Here is an 18,175-nt window from a genome sequence, read left to right as displayed (position 1 = left end):
AACAAAGAGTGTGGCTTTCTTCACTGACGGGGGAGCATGTCCCAAAGGATAAGGATGGTTCAGTAAAGCATCATATTTGTATGTCTGTGCTTGGGAGGTTTTAGTGAGCTCTGGAGGCACTCCAGGTCTCAGGGGACCGTACACTGTTCCTAGAAATTGTAGGGGGAAGGGAAGTAGGCTGATTTTTGGATGATTATGTTCAGCCCTCAGTAAAGAATTCAGCTAAAAGTTACCGAGGTGATACTAACTTGGTTTCTACACAAGTTCAGTCCTGTACCTGAAATTCTAGTCCCTTGTGCTTTCGATCTTCACTTTGCGCAAGAGAATCAGTCCATCGAGCTTTGCTTCTCCCTCTTTTTCCTCTGCAGCAATAATCCCTGCAGAGGCTTGGATATTAAATTTATGCTATTTTCCCTCCAGGACAAGACACTTCCCCTGAGCGGGGACTTAGCAGGGATCGATCACGGGGACGGCTCCTGACTTTGCGGGAACCGTCGCAGCGGATGATGGCTCATGGACAAGGCGGGGGGGAGGGTGGGGAAGAGCCGCCACTCCCCGGCCGCGGACGCGCTCGGCTCAAGCCGCAGGGGGCGGGGCCGGAGGCCGCAGAATTCCCCTCGTGAGCCGCTGCGGGACCGAGCCCGGCGGGAAGAGCTCGGGATTCCCCGGGGCGGGGCGGGGCTCGTGCCGTCACCGCCGCGCTGCGTCACGGGCGGCCCGTGGCGGAAGCGCGAGGGCGATGGCGGCGGGGTACCAGCACCGGCACAACGGCGGCGGCGGCGCCCCCCTGCCCGACCCCACCTTCCTGTGGAACGTCTTCCAGAGGTGAGACCGCCGAGACAGCCCCCCCCGGGCGGGGACGGGGGCTGCCGGGGGAAGGAGCGGACGCTGGGAGGTGCCCGGAAGCCGCTGCGGGAATCCGGCGGCCGGCCCCGGGCATCCAGCGGTAAAACCCCGCGGTGGTGTCCCTGTGGGGGGAACCTCGGGGGGAGCTGTAAGAAAGGAGTGAGGAGGAATAAGTGCGGCCGAGTTTTAGCGCAAGGGTGAAGGGGAGCGAGAAGGTAACCTTGAAAACACTGAAGTAATTGTTGACCCGAGGATCCAGAAAGGATTAAGTCTGGAGGATCGGTGCGGCGATACAGGAAGGCTCGTAAAAAGGGATCTAATAAACGCTTAGTGGAAGGCTTTAAAGCTATCGACAAACTGATAGCTTTAGGGCGAGAGGCCGTGGTCTTAAGCTGTGCCAGGGGAGGTTTAGATTGGACATTAGAAGAAGTTTCTTCACAGAAAGGGTGATTAGATATTGGGATGTCAGTATTGTCAGATGTATTGGGCGGAGTCACCGTCCCTGTAGGTGTTCAAGGGAAGACTGGACATGGCATTTAGCGCCATGGTGTAGTTCACATGGTTTAGTCAAAGGTTGGACTTGATGATCTCGGAGAACTTTTCCAACCTAATTGACTCTGTGATTCTGTGAAATACTCTCTTGAATTCACCTGGAGCAGAGGGACCCACAAGGAAGTTAGCAAGCCTGTGTTAAACAAACACACTGTCGAGATTGTAGCAGTAAAGAAGCCAAAGGAGATTTCACGCTTGTGTCATATCGAGGAAACCAGGGAGGTGCCTACGTTGGATCTTTTTTTATGGGAGTTGAGTCAAGACAGATCCTGTGACACTAGTGGCAGCAAGAAGAGATTAAGCAGTAGACAAACAGAAGTTGCTAAAACTGGCTAGTATTTACTGAGTGACTCAGGAACGCGGCAGCTTACCTACCCAGCCTTCTGTAAAACTTCATCTGAGCACTCGGAGGGGGCAGGCATGAGGCCATTTCTTTTTTTTAAAGGGTCCAGAAAGAAACAGATCAACAATCTGACTTCTGCACCAGGAAAATGAGTAGAAACCATCCTAAATGTTGTAGTTAGTCAGACTTAATGTAGGAGTTGCATGGCTTTTGTTGAAAGTATTCCTGTCTGGAAGACCACTGTATAAATCCTGGAATATGTTAGATAAGAACTGGGTATGGATATGATGGCTAGAACTGGTGCAATTCATATAATTTGTATACTTTCCAAAAAGACTCTCAGCAGTATCAAAGGCCTTTCAAGGAATCCAGTAAATGTAGAATGAATGGGAAGGTCCTTTGGTGGGTAGAAAACTGACTGAAGAGTGTGTGGTCATCTGCCACACTGACAGATGGAACTGTTCTGGGATCTTCATTCCCTTAGTTCAGGAGCAACTGGGGGAACACAGAGTAGATATTAGGAAGAATAGATTAGATATTAGAAAGAAATTATGTATTAGGAAGAAATTCTTCACTGTGAGAGTGGTGAGGCACTGAAACAGTTTACCCAGGGAAGCTGTGGATGCCCCATCCCTGGTAGTGTTCAAGGCCAGGCTGGATGGAGCTCTGAGCAACCTGGTCTAGTGGAAGGTGTCCCTGCCCATGGCAGGGGTGTGGATCTAGATGATCTTTAAGGTCCCTTCCAACCCAAACTGCTCTATGATTCTATGAAAAGAGAGTGAATGGTCAGATGAGGTTTGCTGATTTCTACAGTAAGTGAGGCCTATGAAGCCTCGCAGGAGCACCTTACAGTCCTGCCTGACTGGGTCCTATCAGCCTGTCATGATCACTGTATGACAGGTGAAATCCAGAGTAGGTATCTGATGTCCGTGAGGAAAAACCCATTTTAACTTTACATCACTTTATTTATAAAATGAATGTGATGACTGATGATGCTGAGGAGCAGGATAAGTAGGTCACAACGCAGTTTCATTAAAATATCGTCTTAGCACTTAGTAGGAGCTCAGAAAAGGTAAAAAATGTTCTGAATACTGAAAAAAGAAATACAGAATAAAAAAGGGGAATATATTTTTGTTGTTGTAATCTTTGCAATTTATGCTTGCAATTTCCATGTTGCATGTGGCTTACATAAGTTTTGAGATGGGGAGGGAAGCAATAGAATGAAATGAAAATGTTTAGAAAATGACAAGAAGGACCAAAGGGAAAAAAATCAGCTTCTGCAAAGAGGGATCAGCTGAGCAGGACTCTGCTTTGAAATGTTAGGAATGAGAGAAAATAAAAACTGTCAGTCCAAGGGGAACGTCTTTGTGTGGAATGAAATCCCCACCACTTTCAGATGCTCTTCTAAAGAAGGCACTATCCTGCTTTATTTGGGCAGAAATTACTTAGTTCATTAATTTTGGCATAGAACTAGATTCTCCAAGACTGTGAAGACTCAATGGAAGCTGGAACCTGCCTATGCTTTCTTTTTAAATGCCTTTGAGAAGGCTCAAGGCCCTGCAGCTGATTGAGTCTTTCAGTACTTTGGTCACGTTAGTGGCTCTCTCCATTGCCAAGATTTTACTGAGGGAAACTGGGTGCCAAACCTGTCACTCCAGTTTGGGAAACAAACAGCTTACTACTGTGACATTAAGTATTTTGTGGATTTAACTAGCATGGTGTGCTCTGCAGTTCTCTTAAATGAATAAAAATACTTTCTTGTGCAGAGTATATCCAAACTGTTTTATTGTCAGTGTGTGTTTCTTTGTGTGTCTCTTCACTCATAAGTAAATCTTGCAGTTTTCTTTGTAGCTTTTATCTTGTTCCAGAATGTCTCCTCAGTCTGAATGAAGGGTTAAATTTGCAGTAACTGTGAATGGTTGACCAAGTTAAGTGCAATTAGTGACTTTTCAGGAAAAGGTTAATCTTATCTGGTGAGTAAGAGCCAGAATGTTCAAGTCTTCTGTGAGTGGAACCTGTTAAATTCAGCTATTTAAAGCTTACCCCCTTTTTTTTTCCCCAGAGTTGATAAAGACAGGAGTGGAATTATATCTGATAATGAACTTCAGCAGGCGTTATCCAATGGTAAGTACGTAAATGAGCCGTGAGGTAGTTCATTTTAAACTTAATGTTAAATTTCTTGTGAGACAGGTCACTTGATGCCATCATTCTTTGAACTGATCAATACTATTTAATCTACAGCAAAAGGCTGGGGAGGCGAAGGAAAAAAAGAACAATCCTCCTGATTTTTTTGTTTTAAACTGAGTATCTATTGTAAATGTTACTGATCTGTATTTTGGGGAATGAAGGGATCCACATCCCTTTTTTTTTCCCCGTCTCTGCTTCCTGGAAATCATAACCAGTTATTTATATATTCCTCACTCATCACTACTGAACCTTTGCTTTTTAACCAGGATCGGTGTATAACCTGGACAAAGATTATCTGTTTACAACCAGTCTTTTTACTGCACATAAAATCTTTTCATACAGTATGGGGCAGGAACTGAAGATAGTAATTATTTTTTTTCTTCCCCAAATGAGGCATATTTGAGGTTTTTTCCTAATAGAGTAGAAAGGTGCACTCTAGATCTAGTACTAAAACGTTCTAGTAGTCTGTCAGTTCCCTGTATTAATGCTAAAGAGTAACTAGGGTACGGTCAAATAACTCATGGAAACAAAATTAAAAATGAACTTTTTTTTCCAGTAGCCTATTTTTACTTTCCTCTCATGACTCAGTGTGGGTAGGGTTGTACTTTGTGGGTTTGTTTCCACTTAGGAATCTGAAAAATGGCATATTGAGGTTGTTTATGCACCTTTGAGTTCATATCAAGTTCCTCTTCTCCCAAGGTTTAATTCCTTTATCCTTCCTGTGCTTTGTGACTTGACAACGGTTTAAACTGATGTGAGCTGCAGTGCACACAGGCTGAAAGGCCCCTTGTTGTCAGTAACTGCCTGACTTAAAATAAATTTGGATGGCTGTATTTAGTAAAATTGCACTCTAGTAACTGAACTGGATTTACTAGAATATTCATTGAATAATGTATCTGAAAAATTAAAAGCAATGTATTGTGCCTGCCAGACCCGATCCATAACTAAAATACTATTTTGAATAAAAGCTAAGTTAAATTGATTAGGTCACCATTTTCACTTAAATTACAGTGCTGTTTAGAACTGTGGGAACCTGACTTTACCTGCCGTTTTAAACTTCATATAGTTTGAATATCTTCTCATCTGATTAAATTTAAGGGTAGTAGGCAGTGATGACTATCTGAACTCTTTTCTTTCCTTATTTGCAGTGTAGATTAGCAGTTGCAGTGCTTTGCAGTTATGAAAAATGCCTGCCAAGTGTTAGACAAAATATTTACAGAGCTGTAAGCTTCCTTCATTCCAAGAGATTCTAGATCTTGTACAACCAAAGTCACTAAAAATTCACTATATTCTTTTCAAAACTTATCCTCTAGTGGATGGCTGTGCATAGCTGTCCTGCAATCTTAACACGGGCTAAAAGAATGTTATGTGTTTATTTCTAAAACATTTGAAAAACTCTGCATAGTGCTCATTAAAATTTGAAGCTCAGTGTGGTTTTGACATTTTGACATTTTCAACATGTCAAGTTTAAGCAAATAACAGTATACTTATGTGGGAGGGAGTGATCATCCCATTGTATAGCTGTTTCCACAATAAAATCCTGTGCTTCCTTCTTGTTTTCTTCTGTGCTGCCGTGTGAATTAATAGTAGAGTCAGGAAAGGAGGCAGGAACAGTCTTTCACTGTTGGAATAGGCTGAAATCAGTACAGTTCTTCAGCTCTGGAGTTGCTTAGATTTCACTCTATGGCATCTATATGATTCTCTTGAATATTTCAACGTGAAATAAGTTAACTTATTTCACTTTTTTCCCCTTTATTTTCACTTTTTCCTCTTATTCTGTTCAGAGTTAAGTGCTGACACCCTATTAATAATTCCATTATTTTTCATTTTTGTCAGGAGACATACAACTCTAAGGTACTGATGTTCTCTGTCTAAAATACTGCTTAAGCATTTTCAGAGCCAACTTTTCTCTTTCTCTGCTTATGTTTCTCTTTATGTGCAAACAGTCATACGTCCTGCCTACAGTACAGGGTTCTCCCCCATATAGACTTACACCACTGCAGCTTGATCCAGCAAAGCTCAGTACCAATGCAGCCCTCCTCTTAGGTACCTGTGGGCAGCTACTGCATCACTGCCAACACCTCTGCAGCGCCTCTCCTCTCACTGATTCCTTTACTCCTTGTCTCACTGATCCTTTGTAGTCCCTGCACATAACTGCAATTAATTTAATATCTGCTGCTTCATCCTCCTGGTTCCCTCCCAGGCTCTAGAGAAATGGTGGTGAAATTCTAGATGAGGCACAATATTTCTCTTAATTTAAAGCTTAATGCTTCCTAGCACTCGGGAATGCTCTCAACCAAGTGGAAACTATTCCACAGCAACTAGCCTCTAAATACTCAAAGTACAAAGCTCCTCTTCAAATGATTACTGCTCAGGCAGCAACATTTCTTGTTCTGAAAATACTAATTTAAAACATTTAAACTAATGTCTAATTGATCTAGCAGTGGAGGTGGGATAATTCTAAATTGCACTGTGTGGTTATGCCATTTTAGAAACCTCTTCTTTTTATTTCTGTCAGAAACTAAGTGCCCTGGAGCAGTCCTGTAAAACAGGAAATGAGCGGATGGGTTTTCACTGAGGAACAGATATGAGACCTTCATTGAGTTGTAACTTAAAACTCTTTTGCTCCCATAGTAGAAAATGAACTACTTCAGTTTTGATCTTGCCTTCTATCCAATACTTCCTGACAGCCTGGGATGAAAAAATCCTTCTTAGATCTTCCAGCATTTGTTAGGTTTTTTTGTTGCAGACTGAAAAATGTTGGTTTCTGTGTAGTACTCGTAAAGCATTGGTCTGAAGTCATCTCTGAACGGTCAAGAACATAATGACTTCAAAGCAGCCTTATTTTGAATACACCAGCTCCATGTCATCTAGCTCTGAATTCACTTCTCGTAACTGAATTTTTTGTTTGGTTTGTTGCATTTTTTTAAAGTGTTGCTTAGTATTGAGGAACTAAGTAATTCTTTCTGTTTCAGGCACGTGGACTCCATTTAATCCAGCAACAGTCAGGTCAATTCTTGGTAAGTGTAGTTGTGTGATGTGAAATAGTGAAGATACTGTTTGTGATCATTCAGATGATTGAAAATGCTATCAATTGCTGCACTGTTTTTTTTTTCCTCAGAGTGTCCAGCAGTAGTAAGTTGAGTTCAAATATTTTCCCTTCTGATGAGTACAGGGATGCCCTTTTTGTGCACATATGTGCATTTGTTGAAGTAGCCTGAGAAAATTTACTGACAAACTGAATAGATAGTGAATGTAATTTATGCATGGGGAAATTGTCATATTAAATATTCTAAAAAGATATTATATAGCTTGTCTTTGTAAATAGTTTTTCTTGTCTTGCATTTTAATCCTATGTTTCACTCCAGAAATACCAAACACGAGCTTTAAAATGTTTGATTTCTCTTAGGTGTCCTAAAATAATTGCCAGTAATGTGGAAGATGATGGCTGTAGAATAGAAAGATAAAAATTCAAGCACAGTAACTCTTTTCTATCACACAGTTCATAAATCCAAGGACTAAATTTTTTGCTTTGTTTTCAATAAGTATTCAGCTCTGAATTCCATTGCTGTGTGACATGCTTTTTGTATAAAGATGACAGTATCAGTAAGTCAAATGCAGGTGAATATTCCAGCATTAGACTTAAGACTTTTTAATGTGTCCTTAGAAAAGAACAACCCACTCCTCTGCCCATTTTAATTGATCACTGGATGATCAATTAAGCCCTCAATATTTTCAAACTGAAAATGAAAACCCAGGAAAAATAAACCTTCTGCAATTCATTCTGGTCACCTTTCATCTTCCTTTATCTTTCTCCTTCGGTGGATGACTACTTGCTTTTTCTTGGCAGAACTTTCCAAAATATCACTTGTATTTTAGCAATTTCTTTTCTGTCTTCAGTGCTCCCCACAAAGTGCTCTTGCTGTTTTCTTAAAATACTGGCAAAATCCTTGCTGAGAGGAGTAGTATGACTAAGGTTTTATATGGGTTTCTTATTTCAGGGATGTTTGACAGAGAAAACAAAGGTGGTGTGAACTTCAATGAATTCACGGGAGTCTGGAAGTACATCACAGACTGGCAGAACGTCTTTCGAACGTATGACAGAGACAATTCTGGAATGATTGACAAAAATGAACTAAAGCAGGCACTAACAGGTTTTGGTAATTCATTTGTAATTACAGTTTTTATGATTGGGTTATGCCATCAAATGAGCTTCTTATTGTTAGGGCTTTACTGCTCTGACAAATGTGACTAAAAATGAGGCAGGTGAAGGGCAGCTACCTTCTTAGGTGTAAGGTTCCTTTTAATGATGTCCATGCCACAAGCACATTTTCTTTTTTAAAGCCGTTTCCTTTAATGAAAAAAAAAGAAAACATCCCACACATGTACTGACACATCCAGTTCCAACCTCCTCTCTCTGCTCTGAGAGCGTTACCAGCGCTTCAGGCAAATGTCTGAACTTCCAAGGTACTTGATACAGCTTGCCACTTTTTAAAACAAAGCCAGCTGTCTATGCTACGAGAGCATTCTGGTGGCAAAAGAAATTCCATTCCAGTGACTTCACTTGTAAAGACTTGAGCTGCAGCCCTAAACTGTTCCCTCAACCAACTAGTCACCTTAATCAGTAATTATATTTACTGTGACTCTGCGTATAATTATTATTAAGCATGGTTTTTATTGCATGCCTTTTTATAACAGATATTTAGAAAAAAAAAATCCGTTTTAACTCCTCACTGTTTTCTCATTTAGTGACACACGCCTGTTGAACAGCCTTGTTCCTTCTATAGAAGGACTGTGGTATTTGAAACCTTTTAAAGCATTTCTCTTTTTCCAAGGTTACCGACTGTCTGATCAATTCTACGATATCCTTATTCGGAAATTTGACAGACAAGGAAGAGGACAAGTTGCTTTTGATGACTTTATTCAGTGCTGTGTTGTTTTACAGGTAAGAAATGAGATGTGCTTTAATGCCAATTAAAAAACAAAAATTACCTTTTCTTAAGATTTTATGGTTGTCACTTTAACAGTGGATCTAGAATAAACAAATGGTTTATTTATAATAAACCATTTGAATTAAGTATATGAGAGGAGCTAGAAACATCTTCATATATTGGTCTTCATTACTTATCCATTTGCATCACAAGTAAATTTGATAAAATTGGGAGGGGCAAAAAAATGTAAAATAGTCTCCATGTTTTAAAAGGAAAGCACCTAACACTATCTCCATTAGTTTAATACACACTTCTTCTGGAGCTTGAGTGTCAAAAGTGGAGTGTTCTTGTCCCATGGTGCCTATAATTCTCATAATCTGATTTACAACTTTTTTGTGTATCTCTGTGTTTAAGGCTCTGATTAAAGGAGTTTGACCTAGTAGCTGAATTACTCAGTCTTTCATCACAGCAGTACCTTCAGGGACAACGGTAGTAAAAGACATTTCAAACAAACAAACAAAAACCCAACAAAAACCTTTGAGAGAGAGTACTGTAGGTTTGCAGGTGTATTTCTTTGTTTAGAAATCAGTCACTGGGTGATTCCTCACCTCATTGCTTAAGGTTTCTCAAAGCTTACTGACTTTTCTGAAAGGTATGTAAGATTTGTGGAAAAGTTGGGAAACTGTAGGAGTTTTAGTAGAACAGGAAAAAGTCTGCTGCTCTTTCTGCTGGCCAGCACTGCAAGAATATCTTAAGATATTTTTTGATATGCAAACATGAAGGGAAAGCAGTACCCTGTAAAAGTAGTATCCCTGTTATTTGCACTCAGGTTCTTCTCCTTTTAGCTTTATGTCTGTAACTGTAAGTCTGCTGAAACATCAGTTGCCTTGATACTCAAGGCAATTATAATTAGTTATAAACTTGAACTCTAGTAAAAAGGGCTTTGAAATGGAGTTTCATTCAGCTGAAACCATGCTGGTAGTTATTCTGGTCCACTGGATGTACTGCCTGGCATCTCTGGGGTTATACAGAGACAGCTCAGATACCAGTGACACACGAAGCATATTTGCCTAGAAGGTGAGAAATGCACAAGGATTTTGGATTCTGTTTCCAGATGACTCTCAAATGTACCATTGTTTTTCCCCCCACTTTAAAGCCAGTTATAAAAAGCTGTCTGGTCTATAAAGAAGTGCCTAGAGATAGACTTAGGTGTTGTATCATTATTGGCAAAGAGCTATCTTTATACACACAAGACTGTAAAATGGCTACAGAAGGGATGAACAGAAAGGGTTTCACAGAGCTGTAGAAGCAAGGTGGCAGGGGGAATACATGGCAGCCTGAACCTTCCCGACAAACAAAAATGTGTATTTTTTTCCCTCCTCCTCAGAGGCTGACTGATGTGTTCCGACGATACGATACTGATCAAGATGGCTGGATCCAGGTGTCCTATGAGCAGTATCTTTCCATGGTCTTCAGCATCGTATGACACTGATAACTAGGAATTGCACACTGGCATTACACAGACTGGAGTTGCCAAATCATCCTGTACTGAATATGATTATCGATGTATTATAATGGATGTAACTTCGCGTTCTTAAATTTTGTATGTTGGTCATCACCTTCAGAATCTGTACTTGAGTTGGTTTTTATTTTGTATTATTGTACGATATGACCATCTCTGCTTACTGTAGTACAGAAAGCACAGAATCTAGATTTAACTGGTGCGATGTCAAACTTAACCTATTTCACATATCCTGCATGGGAAAAATGACTCTTTAGAAATGCCAAATTAAAATAATGCTTGCTAGTTTATAAAAGAGTTGGAAGTCAGAAGTTGCACAACATGTTTTGCATGTGCCTTACTTTTATAAGAGTTTAATGTATTAATTTTTAATACAGAATTTAAAATTAAGTAAAAATATTAGATCAACTTTTGTAGTCTGTTTCACTCTTGTACAGCTTTAAGGGGGTGGTGGCATTATTTCTGTGTTTCAGAGATGTCTCCCACTTGGATGGCTTGTTTTTCTTGTCTTTTATTTTCTGGCTGCCTCCTTTTTTCAGGGTATCCTTGGGTGAGCTTCAGATACAACTTCTTCACACCTGTGTCCATTACTGCATCTTCCTTGATAAGTTCCGCACAAAAATGAACTCTGACTACTATGAATGTGTTCCCTCTGCTTAGTCATCTCATTTAACATCAGCACTCCTCTATTTTGTGCTGAAGCACTTATTTGAAGTGGCCTTGAACTGACAGTCAAACACACTCATAGGGTTACCCTGCATCTCACCATTTACAGCTGATGAGAGAGACAGTGGAAAAACTGAAGCAAAACAATTCATGACTGTGTCATACACCATCTCCTGCAGTAACTCTGCAAGCAACTTGGAGGAAGCAAAGAGAAGTTAACAAAATAAGTCAAGGTTACAATGTTATTTCCAGGTGACCCTGAGATTAGCTCAGTTGGTTAAAGCATCTTTGGCCCTTGTGGGTCCCTTCCAACTCAGAATATTCTGTGACTCTGTGTCTTAGCCAAGATAGAGTGTCTAGTGTTAGGGTGAAGACAGCAAAGTGGCAACTGTGCAGTTTACAAACATTGTCATGCAGAGAAGCTGCTACTAGTTGTCAGGTGATAATCAATCAGACCCTTAGTGACAGTTCAGCAACGCTCTGAACACTCTTCTGGTGTGAAATATCTGGGACCAAGACCCAATGGTCTCCATAGCATAAGCCCACCAAAATAAGGAATTCTCCCAAAGCACTTAGGGCATTGTCACCCAAAGGCCAATGGTTTTTTGGGTGAAGAGAGGGAGCAAGAATAATGGCCAATGTCAGAAACCACCTCACCCACAAGCCTTGAATGAACTGTGAAAGTTACTTTAAGAAGATAAAGGAGAAAGACTTCCACCAGTTACTGCTTGAAACTTCTCTCCCCAGAAGGCTGAGATGATCACAAGATATGTTCTCTTCCAAAAAACATTAACAGAAAAGCCCCAATGTTTTGGGCTCAAAAGAACTTGCCCATTCCTTTCCCACTAAGGAATCTGTCCCTTTTGATCATACACCCACATGAAATACAGTAATTCTGGGAAACGTTTTGAGGAGCATTAATAGGTCTAAGGTACAAAACTAAAAAAGCTGGAATCTGACAGACTTCCCAAGTTGTCTTGTCTGAAGGATGTTTGGGTCCAGCTGGCCTTGTTCTGCTTCACTGTCTTGCATGCAGAACAGCTGGCTCCAGCACTTTGTGAAGGAGCATCACTGCTGCAAAGAATCACCCAGGTGGCTCTGGATGGAAACAACCCTGGTCCCAGTGGATAACACACATCTGAAGGTATGAAAGCAGGTACACCACAGACCAAGGAAATGGCTGAAAAGTAGACTGTTTACCCCCCAGTGCACATTCTAGTCTGGATGTTTATCAATGGCTTTCTAAGGAAATGTGAAATTGATGCAAAGGGCTCAGGTGCAGCCTCAAAACGCCTCCATGCCAAAGCCTGTGATGGAGCTGGTTCAGTGCTGGCAGGTGGCAAGCGCCCAATGCTGCTCTGCATGCTGTCAGTGCCTACTTTGTGAAGGCTTCTTGAAGAAGAACTAGAGCCTGGACAAACAGGAACAGGCAGAGGAATCATTCTATTCCAGTTCTATACTACATGGGAGCAAGATAAGGCAAAGGGGTTTCTTGGGAGTATGGAGTAGTCAGTAATTTACAGCTCAGGAAACCTTTAGTAAATCAATGCTCTCTTAACTTAGTCAGTACTTCAATTCTGATTCAAAGTGGAAGAACTGTTTCCCAAATGCAGGACTCTGCAGGGCCAGTAACTGCTGCTCAGAATGAAAAATACGAAGGGAATGTGCACGTGGAAAGAACATCTAATTTGGGCAGAGATCACCCGGCTGCTGTGTGCAAGTGGGGTGTACAGTAAAGGCCATAAAAGCCCAAAGGGTGTGAGAAATGGGGAAGAAAGAGCTTTCTACAACAAGCTCAGATGAAAAGGTCTTGAATTGAGAGTTGCAACAGTAATATTTTCTAGCAGCATTTTTTCTACAGTTTCAGAATTTTAGTTGCACTACACTTTCTGTGGTAGTAACATTTGTGTAAATAATTTCTGATAATTTTTAAATGTAGATAATAACTGATCAGTCCCACAGAGTTGTAAATCAAAACTCTGGCAGACACCTGTGGTAGAAAATCATACTTTTCCCCTTTAAGCAAGAAGGTTGACTATGGAATTCAGTGGATAAAAAAAAGTGTATGGCACAACTACTAAGTGTATGCCATTACAAACCACTCAGACACACCAGTAAGTATGAGAGGAAGTAAAGAAAATAGTGAACAGGAATGCAAAAGGAAAGCGCATCTTTTCAGGTGCAGAAGCAAAATAATTACAGAAGGACAATTTTAGGGAATCGAGTTTACACACTCAATAATAAATTGCTTTGAGATTTCGTTAAAATTTACATGACAAGATCTAAAATGTATTTTGTCAGCTCATGAAGACTAATCCTGCTTCAGCACAAGTATTTAATGCACAGACACAGTTTAGGTATGGGTGAGAAGAAAAATGGTAGTCCACAACACAGCAGTGAGAAGGAAAATGGACACTGGGGAGTAAAGTGTCTCACTTTACTTTTTTATTTCAGCTCCATGTAAGGTGGTTTTAATTACATAAAGCAGACATCTAAAGCCAAGAATTCATCAGCATGTGGCCCAGAAGTGTGGGGAAAAAAAAAAGAAAAACACAGACCACTGATAAACATCATGAACTGGTAAGTATTCCTCAGTTAGCATGACATTTTGATTATTTATTCTTTCCTGTTATTTTATCTGATTGCCTTATAGATTTTACTATTTCTTAATAAGATTTTGTCAATAGAAAGAATCAAGAATTTTTATTTTAGGATGGGTCAATCCATCAAATGAGTTTTTAAGTCAATTTATAACAATTTCATTCAGAACAATATAATAAAATCTGCATATATTTCACAAATTTTTACTATGCAAAAATGAAAGTAATATGCCATATTACGCACCAGTCCTAGAATAGATAATATTTTCCTCATATAGCATCACATTAAGACAGAGAATTCCTTTGCTGTGACATTCAGAAATGTAGTGTATCAATTTCTAAAAATATGCTAATTATAAAGTCTCAAATTAATAGAATTGGCCTTACATTTGTGTGAAGAAAAGTAAACCTGTATTTTTTAATATTCTTCCCAAGCAGGAAACATAAAACTTCTTTTTTCTTTTTTTCTGAATTGGGAAGGGTGTTCAAAGGTTTAAAAGGTCTTTTTGCTGATGGAATAACTTTAACATATTTTCAAAAAATAACAAAAGATTCTTTTTCTGTAATATACTAAGATGTAACAAATACATTACAAAAAGCCTAAACAAAATAGTATGTTGATCCGTTATGTGCAAGTTTGTGTTCCAGCTACATTTTACATGTTAAAAAATTAAACCCTACCTCCCTTTACCCTTCCAAAACCAGTTAAATGCAGAATTAAATGCAGTCTCTTTCCTGAAAGACAAGAGATGGAGACTCTTGAATCTCTTCATCTGTTTCCATTTCAGCTGTTGTTGCTTCTTAATCTTTTCCTCTAGTTTCTACTAGCACATTGACTAATGTCTGAATATTTAGTTCTAGAAAGGGGAGATAAAGACATTTAAAGTTACTTCTATTTCATCATATTTTACATAACACAGCATAGAAAATGTTAAAATGAAAGTTTTCCTATTAACTAGCTTCTTAGTTAATTAACTAATTCTAGTAACAGAAGCATTTGTCCAAATGACATGTATACAGTAGTATATGCCCATGTGCCTTTAAACCCCTCTCATAATTTATTTTCAAAGGAGAATCTTTTATTTTGAATACTATATCACTATTCTGAACATTAAGGACTGTTTCTACAATAATTAGAAAAAAAAAATTGTCATATAATGAACCAGCTCTTTGATAACATTTATGTTATCCCAGTGGGTTTGATCCATTTGGATTATTTATTATAATGCCATCCAGGTTTGGTTCTGCATGCATTACAATGTTTTTCTTTATGCCAATACATTCCCTAGAATAGATTACATCTTCCTCATACAGCACCACAGTAAGACAGAGAATACATTTGCTGTGACATTCTCCTTTCTTTGTCTAAACAGAAATGCAGTGTATCAATTTCTAAAAATATGCTAACAATGTAAGTGTATTGCAATGTAACACTGCGGCCCTAACAGTACAAACTCATGATATAAAATACTAGTTAGAAAGATGACCTAGGACAAACCTTTCAATTCAGAAAATTTTTATTCTATCAAAATTTCCTCCCCCTGACTGCTCTATTTGCCAAGAGGCACAGTGTCCTCAGAGAGGCAATACCACCTTTCTGCAGCTGATACAGACCCTGAGCAAAAAGAACTCGACTCCCCTGAACAGCATGTGCTGTCACTGCAACAAACACAACACACAATCTCCTGCCTATGTTAAAGCAACTATGTTGATGTAACTCATTTTATGTGCAAACTAATCACAATCTTACTTTGAAGTACTGGATAATATGGAGCCAACTGTTTGAGCCTCCTGGTCATTGTAGGTATATCCTTTCCTTGTAGTCTGTTTACAGTGTTGGAAGCAAGACCAACATCATCTTCGTCAAACATCTTCTCTGAGCTTCTGAACTGCTGGTAATCTCTGTATGAACCACTGCCAGAAAATGAGTCCTGATGTGAAGTCCAGTCACTCTTGTAGCCTGCTTTCTGATGCCTGAATCCTTGACAACTAGATTCCTGGTTCCAGCTAGACTCCTGCTTCCAGCTAGAGCTCTGGTTCCACCTAGAGTCCTCATTCCACTCATTCCACCTGGTGTCCTGGTGCCACCTGAAGCCACCTCTTCCTGAAACAGCAGAATTTGCAGAAGATGTACAAGTATTCACAGAATCATCATGCTTGTAAGAGGAATAGCTTTGCAATGGATCGTTTGTGGAGTATCTTCCAGATGAAGGATACGAGGCTGTAGAATTGGGATAGGATAATCCTTGATCACTTACAGTCCACGCTTTTGTACACACTTGTTGATTCCTCCATTTTGTATTTTCCCCGCCATATGAGAGTCTGTTATCATGGAGTTTACTTCCTTGCACGTCTCTGGACATATATTCTGCTGAGTACTCCCTCACTGGGCTTGTCACATAAGAAGAGGCCCCACCAGCTGAATTACTGCCAGATGCAGATTGGCTGAACTGTCCCAGCCATTCACTGACACCACTGGCAGGACTTCCAGTGTGAAGAGCAAGAGAGTCCCTGAGTGCAGACATCATTGTAAAGTCATTAGACATCAGATGACAGGAAGATGATCCATCATCTGTTTGGTAACTGTATGAGTGAGCAGGAGCAAAAGAAGCTTCTGCAGAGCACTCTTCATACTGAGACAAAAAACCTTGATTCCAGTTAGAACTTCCTGAATAAATAAAGAAAAGACACTAAAAGTTAGCAAAACATTAAAATATCAACTGCAAACACTAGATTTTATAAAGTGATTCTATGAAGTGTCCTTCTGTTCTTTTCCCATTTCCTGCCTTTATGTCTTACCTGAGTCTGGCATCTTTTCACCCAAAAATTCTAATGTTAAATAGGTCAGGAAGGGTTACTGCTTGGATTTCCTATAACCTTTACTGCTGTAACACTACTCAGTGAAACAGAAATGTTCTTAGACAGTCGAGGCTGAAGTCATTAAGGCTTCAGAAAGTGATATCCTGAACTGACTCAGGGCACAGACACAGAGTAAATCTTTCACAATCTGTGCAGTCTCAAGAGTATACTTAAACAAGGAAAAAATATCTAAATTACCTTTGTATTTTCCATATGGCTTATAGTGTTTTGGGATGCTTTTCCTTCCTGGAAATTCATCTTGAGATATTGACATCAGTGGCCTCAGACTATTAGTGTAATTAACCTAGGTAAAGCAAAAGGTCAGAATGTCTGTTTTTAAACTCAAAACTCAAACATTCTAAAAAAAAAAAAAAAAATAGTAAGCTCCTCAAAGAAAGTTAGTAGAGTACAATTTTAGGTGAAAGCAAAATCCACACGAAGGATGCGTTGTTCTGTTGTTCACAATGACCACATCATACCTCAATTTTCAAAAGTGTTATTTGGAACAGGTACGCATCTGGAGAATGGAATGAGGTGTCTGGGGAAGACAATGCCTCCTGTTTCAAATTTCTTTATTGCCTCATCTCTCATCATCACCTGGCTAAAATTAAAACTGGTACGTATGCACATCCTGTCCTTAGCTGGGAAATGCAAAATGGAAGGCTCAGCTGAAAGATTAAGCTATAGCAACAATATTTAACTGGTAGTGGTGGTAGCATTTGCACAGAGGCAGTTACTGTAGCTCAGCTGCCATGAATATATTACTGAGAATACAGTCTGAAACATCCTCCATTAAAAACACATGATGAATTTTGTGAACCAGTAGCTACTAGAGGTGATGAATCATTTTTTCACAGATTCTGGTCCTTCTTCAGACCCATTTTTTCTACAGGTATTCAGCTTTTATGCCAAGAAACTATGGAGGTTTGTAAGGGCCAACAGAAAGTCAAGAACATCTTGCCTACCTTAGTCTTAATAGATTAATGCTCCCAACTGAGAGCAGAGCTACAGGTCAGGAGACAGAATTACCCACATGGCAGCGAAAGGAAAAAGTAGCACATTTAGGTGGCACTTAAAGCCTGATTAATCTTAGAAGACAAGTAATCAAGGAAGGGACCAACTACAAAAGAATGATGACAAGTATATTTAACTGGGATTTTTGACCATGCCTGAACTGTTACAGTTTGTTACAGTACAGTTTGGCAGGGTGTTTACTCCTTCCCTCTCAATGGCAAAAAAACTCCGGTCAAGATTAAGTTACTTACTGCTGCTTTCTTTTCACAAAAGGCCTTCAAAGCCTCTGTGAGTTCCTGTGTAATGCGAACAACAAGTGTTGCTTCTGAGTCTGAGGTGATGTGAAAAGTTTCCTGCTGAAAAACATGGTTAGAATTGGTCATTAAAATGCCAAAGGGTCATGTACACAGAGATCAAAGTTAAACTTTGATTTTTTATAACAAAAATTATACTATTAGTTGATTTATAAGACACAAAATAAATGTATACACACACATATCAAAATATAAAATTGTTAACATAATTATGGTCTGATAACAGGTAAAACATAAACCCAGATTTCTCTGCCACTCCCTTACTGTCAATCACGAACATTTTGTTGCAGATGGAGAAGGACACAAGTCCTAAATTTATGTTTTCTGTGTAGAAAATTGAA

General features: G+C 39.6%; 2 protein-coding genes across 6 annotated transcripts in view; one reads left to right on the top strand and one right to left on the bottom strand.

The window, feature by feature from the left end:
* The first annotated feature begins 697 nt into the window (after positions 1-697).
* Positions 698-10,789, top strand: PDCD6 (programmed cell death 6). Of its 3 annotated transcripts, none has more exons than XM_027644090.1 (6): positions 698-825; positions 3,804-3,865; positions 6,904-6,948; positions 7,930-8,082; positions 8,764-8,873; positions 10,247-10,789. In XM_027644090.1, the coding sequence occupies exons 1-6, from the start codon at positions 740-742 to the stop codon at positions 10,343-10,345; spliced, it is 555 nt and encodes a 184-aa protein (XP_027499891.1). In that variant the 5' UTR covers positions 698-739; the 3' UTR covers positions 10,346-10,789. The 3 variants fall into 3 exon arrangements, with proteins under 3 accessions (XP_027499891.1, XP_027499890.1, XP_027499892.1); XM_027644089.1 differs by having other exon boundaries at positions 699-825; positions 7,930-8,088; XM_027644091.1 differs by lacking the exon at positions 698-825 and adding an exon at positions 3,583-3,714 and having other exon boundaries at positions 7,930-8,088.
* Positions 10,790-13,470: 2,681 nt separating this feature from the next.
* LOC113947493 overlaps positions 13,471-18,175 on the bottom strand; it is a 30,491-nt gene continuing 25,786 nt past the window's right edge. For 2 of the 3 annotated variants that reach the window (XM_027644086.1, XM_027644088.1), the window contains 4 exons: positions 17,772-17,876; positions 16,705-16,810; positions 15,398-16,315; positions 13,471-14,504 (listed from right to left, as the gene is read on the bottom strand). In XM_027644086.1, coding sequence (XP_027499887.1) covers positions 14,449-14,504; positions 15,398-16,315; positions 16,705-16,810; positions 17,772-17,876 — 1,185 coding nt within the window. In that variant the 3' untranslated portion in view covers positions 13,471-14,448. The remainder of the gene's footprint in view (positions 14,505-15,397; positions 16,316-16,704; positions 16,811-17,771; positions 17,877-18,175) is intronic. The other variant, XM_027644087.1, reaches the window with a different exon arrangement.

This window comes from Corapipo altera, unplaced genomic scaffold, assembly GCF_003945725.1.
Source record: "Corapipo altera isolate COAL_440 unplaced genomic scaffold, ASM394572v1 24b, whole genome shotgun sequence".
Lineage (NCBI taxonomy): Eukaryota > Metazoa > Chordata > Aves > Passeriformes > Pipridae > Corapipo > Corapipo altera.
The sequence above is the reverse complement of the archived record's forward strand: the minus strand, read 5'-3'. Positions and strand labels throughout refer to the sequence as shown.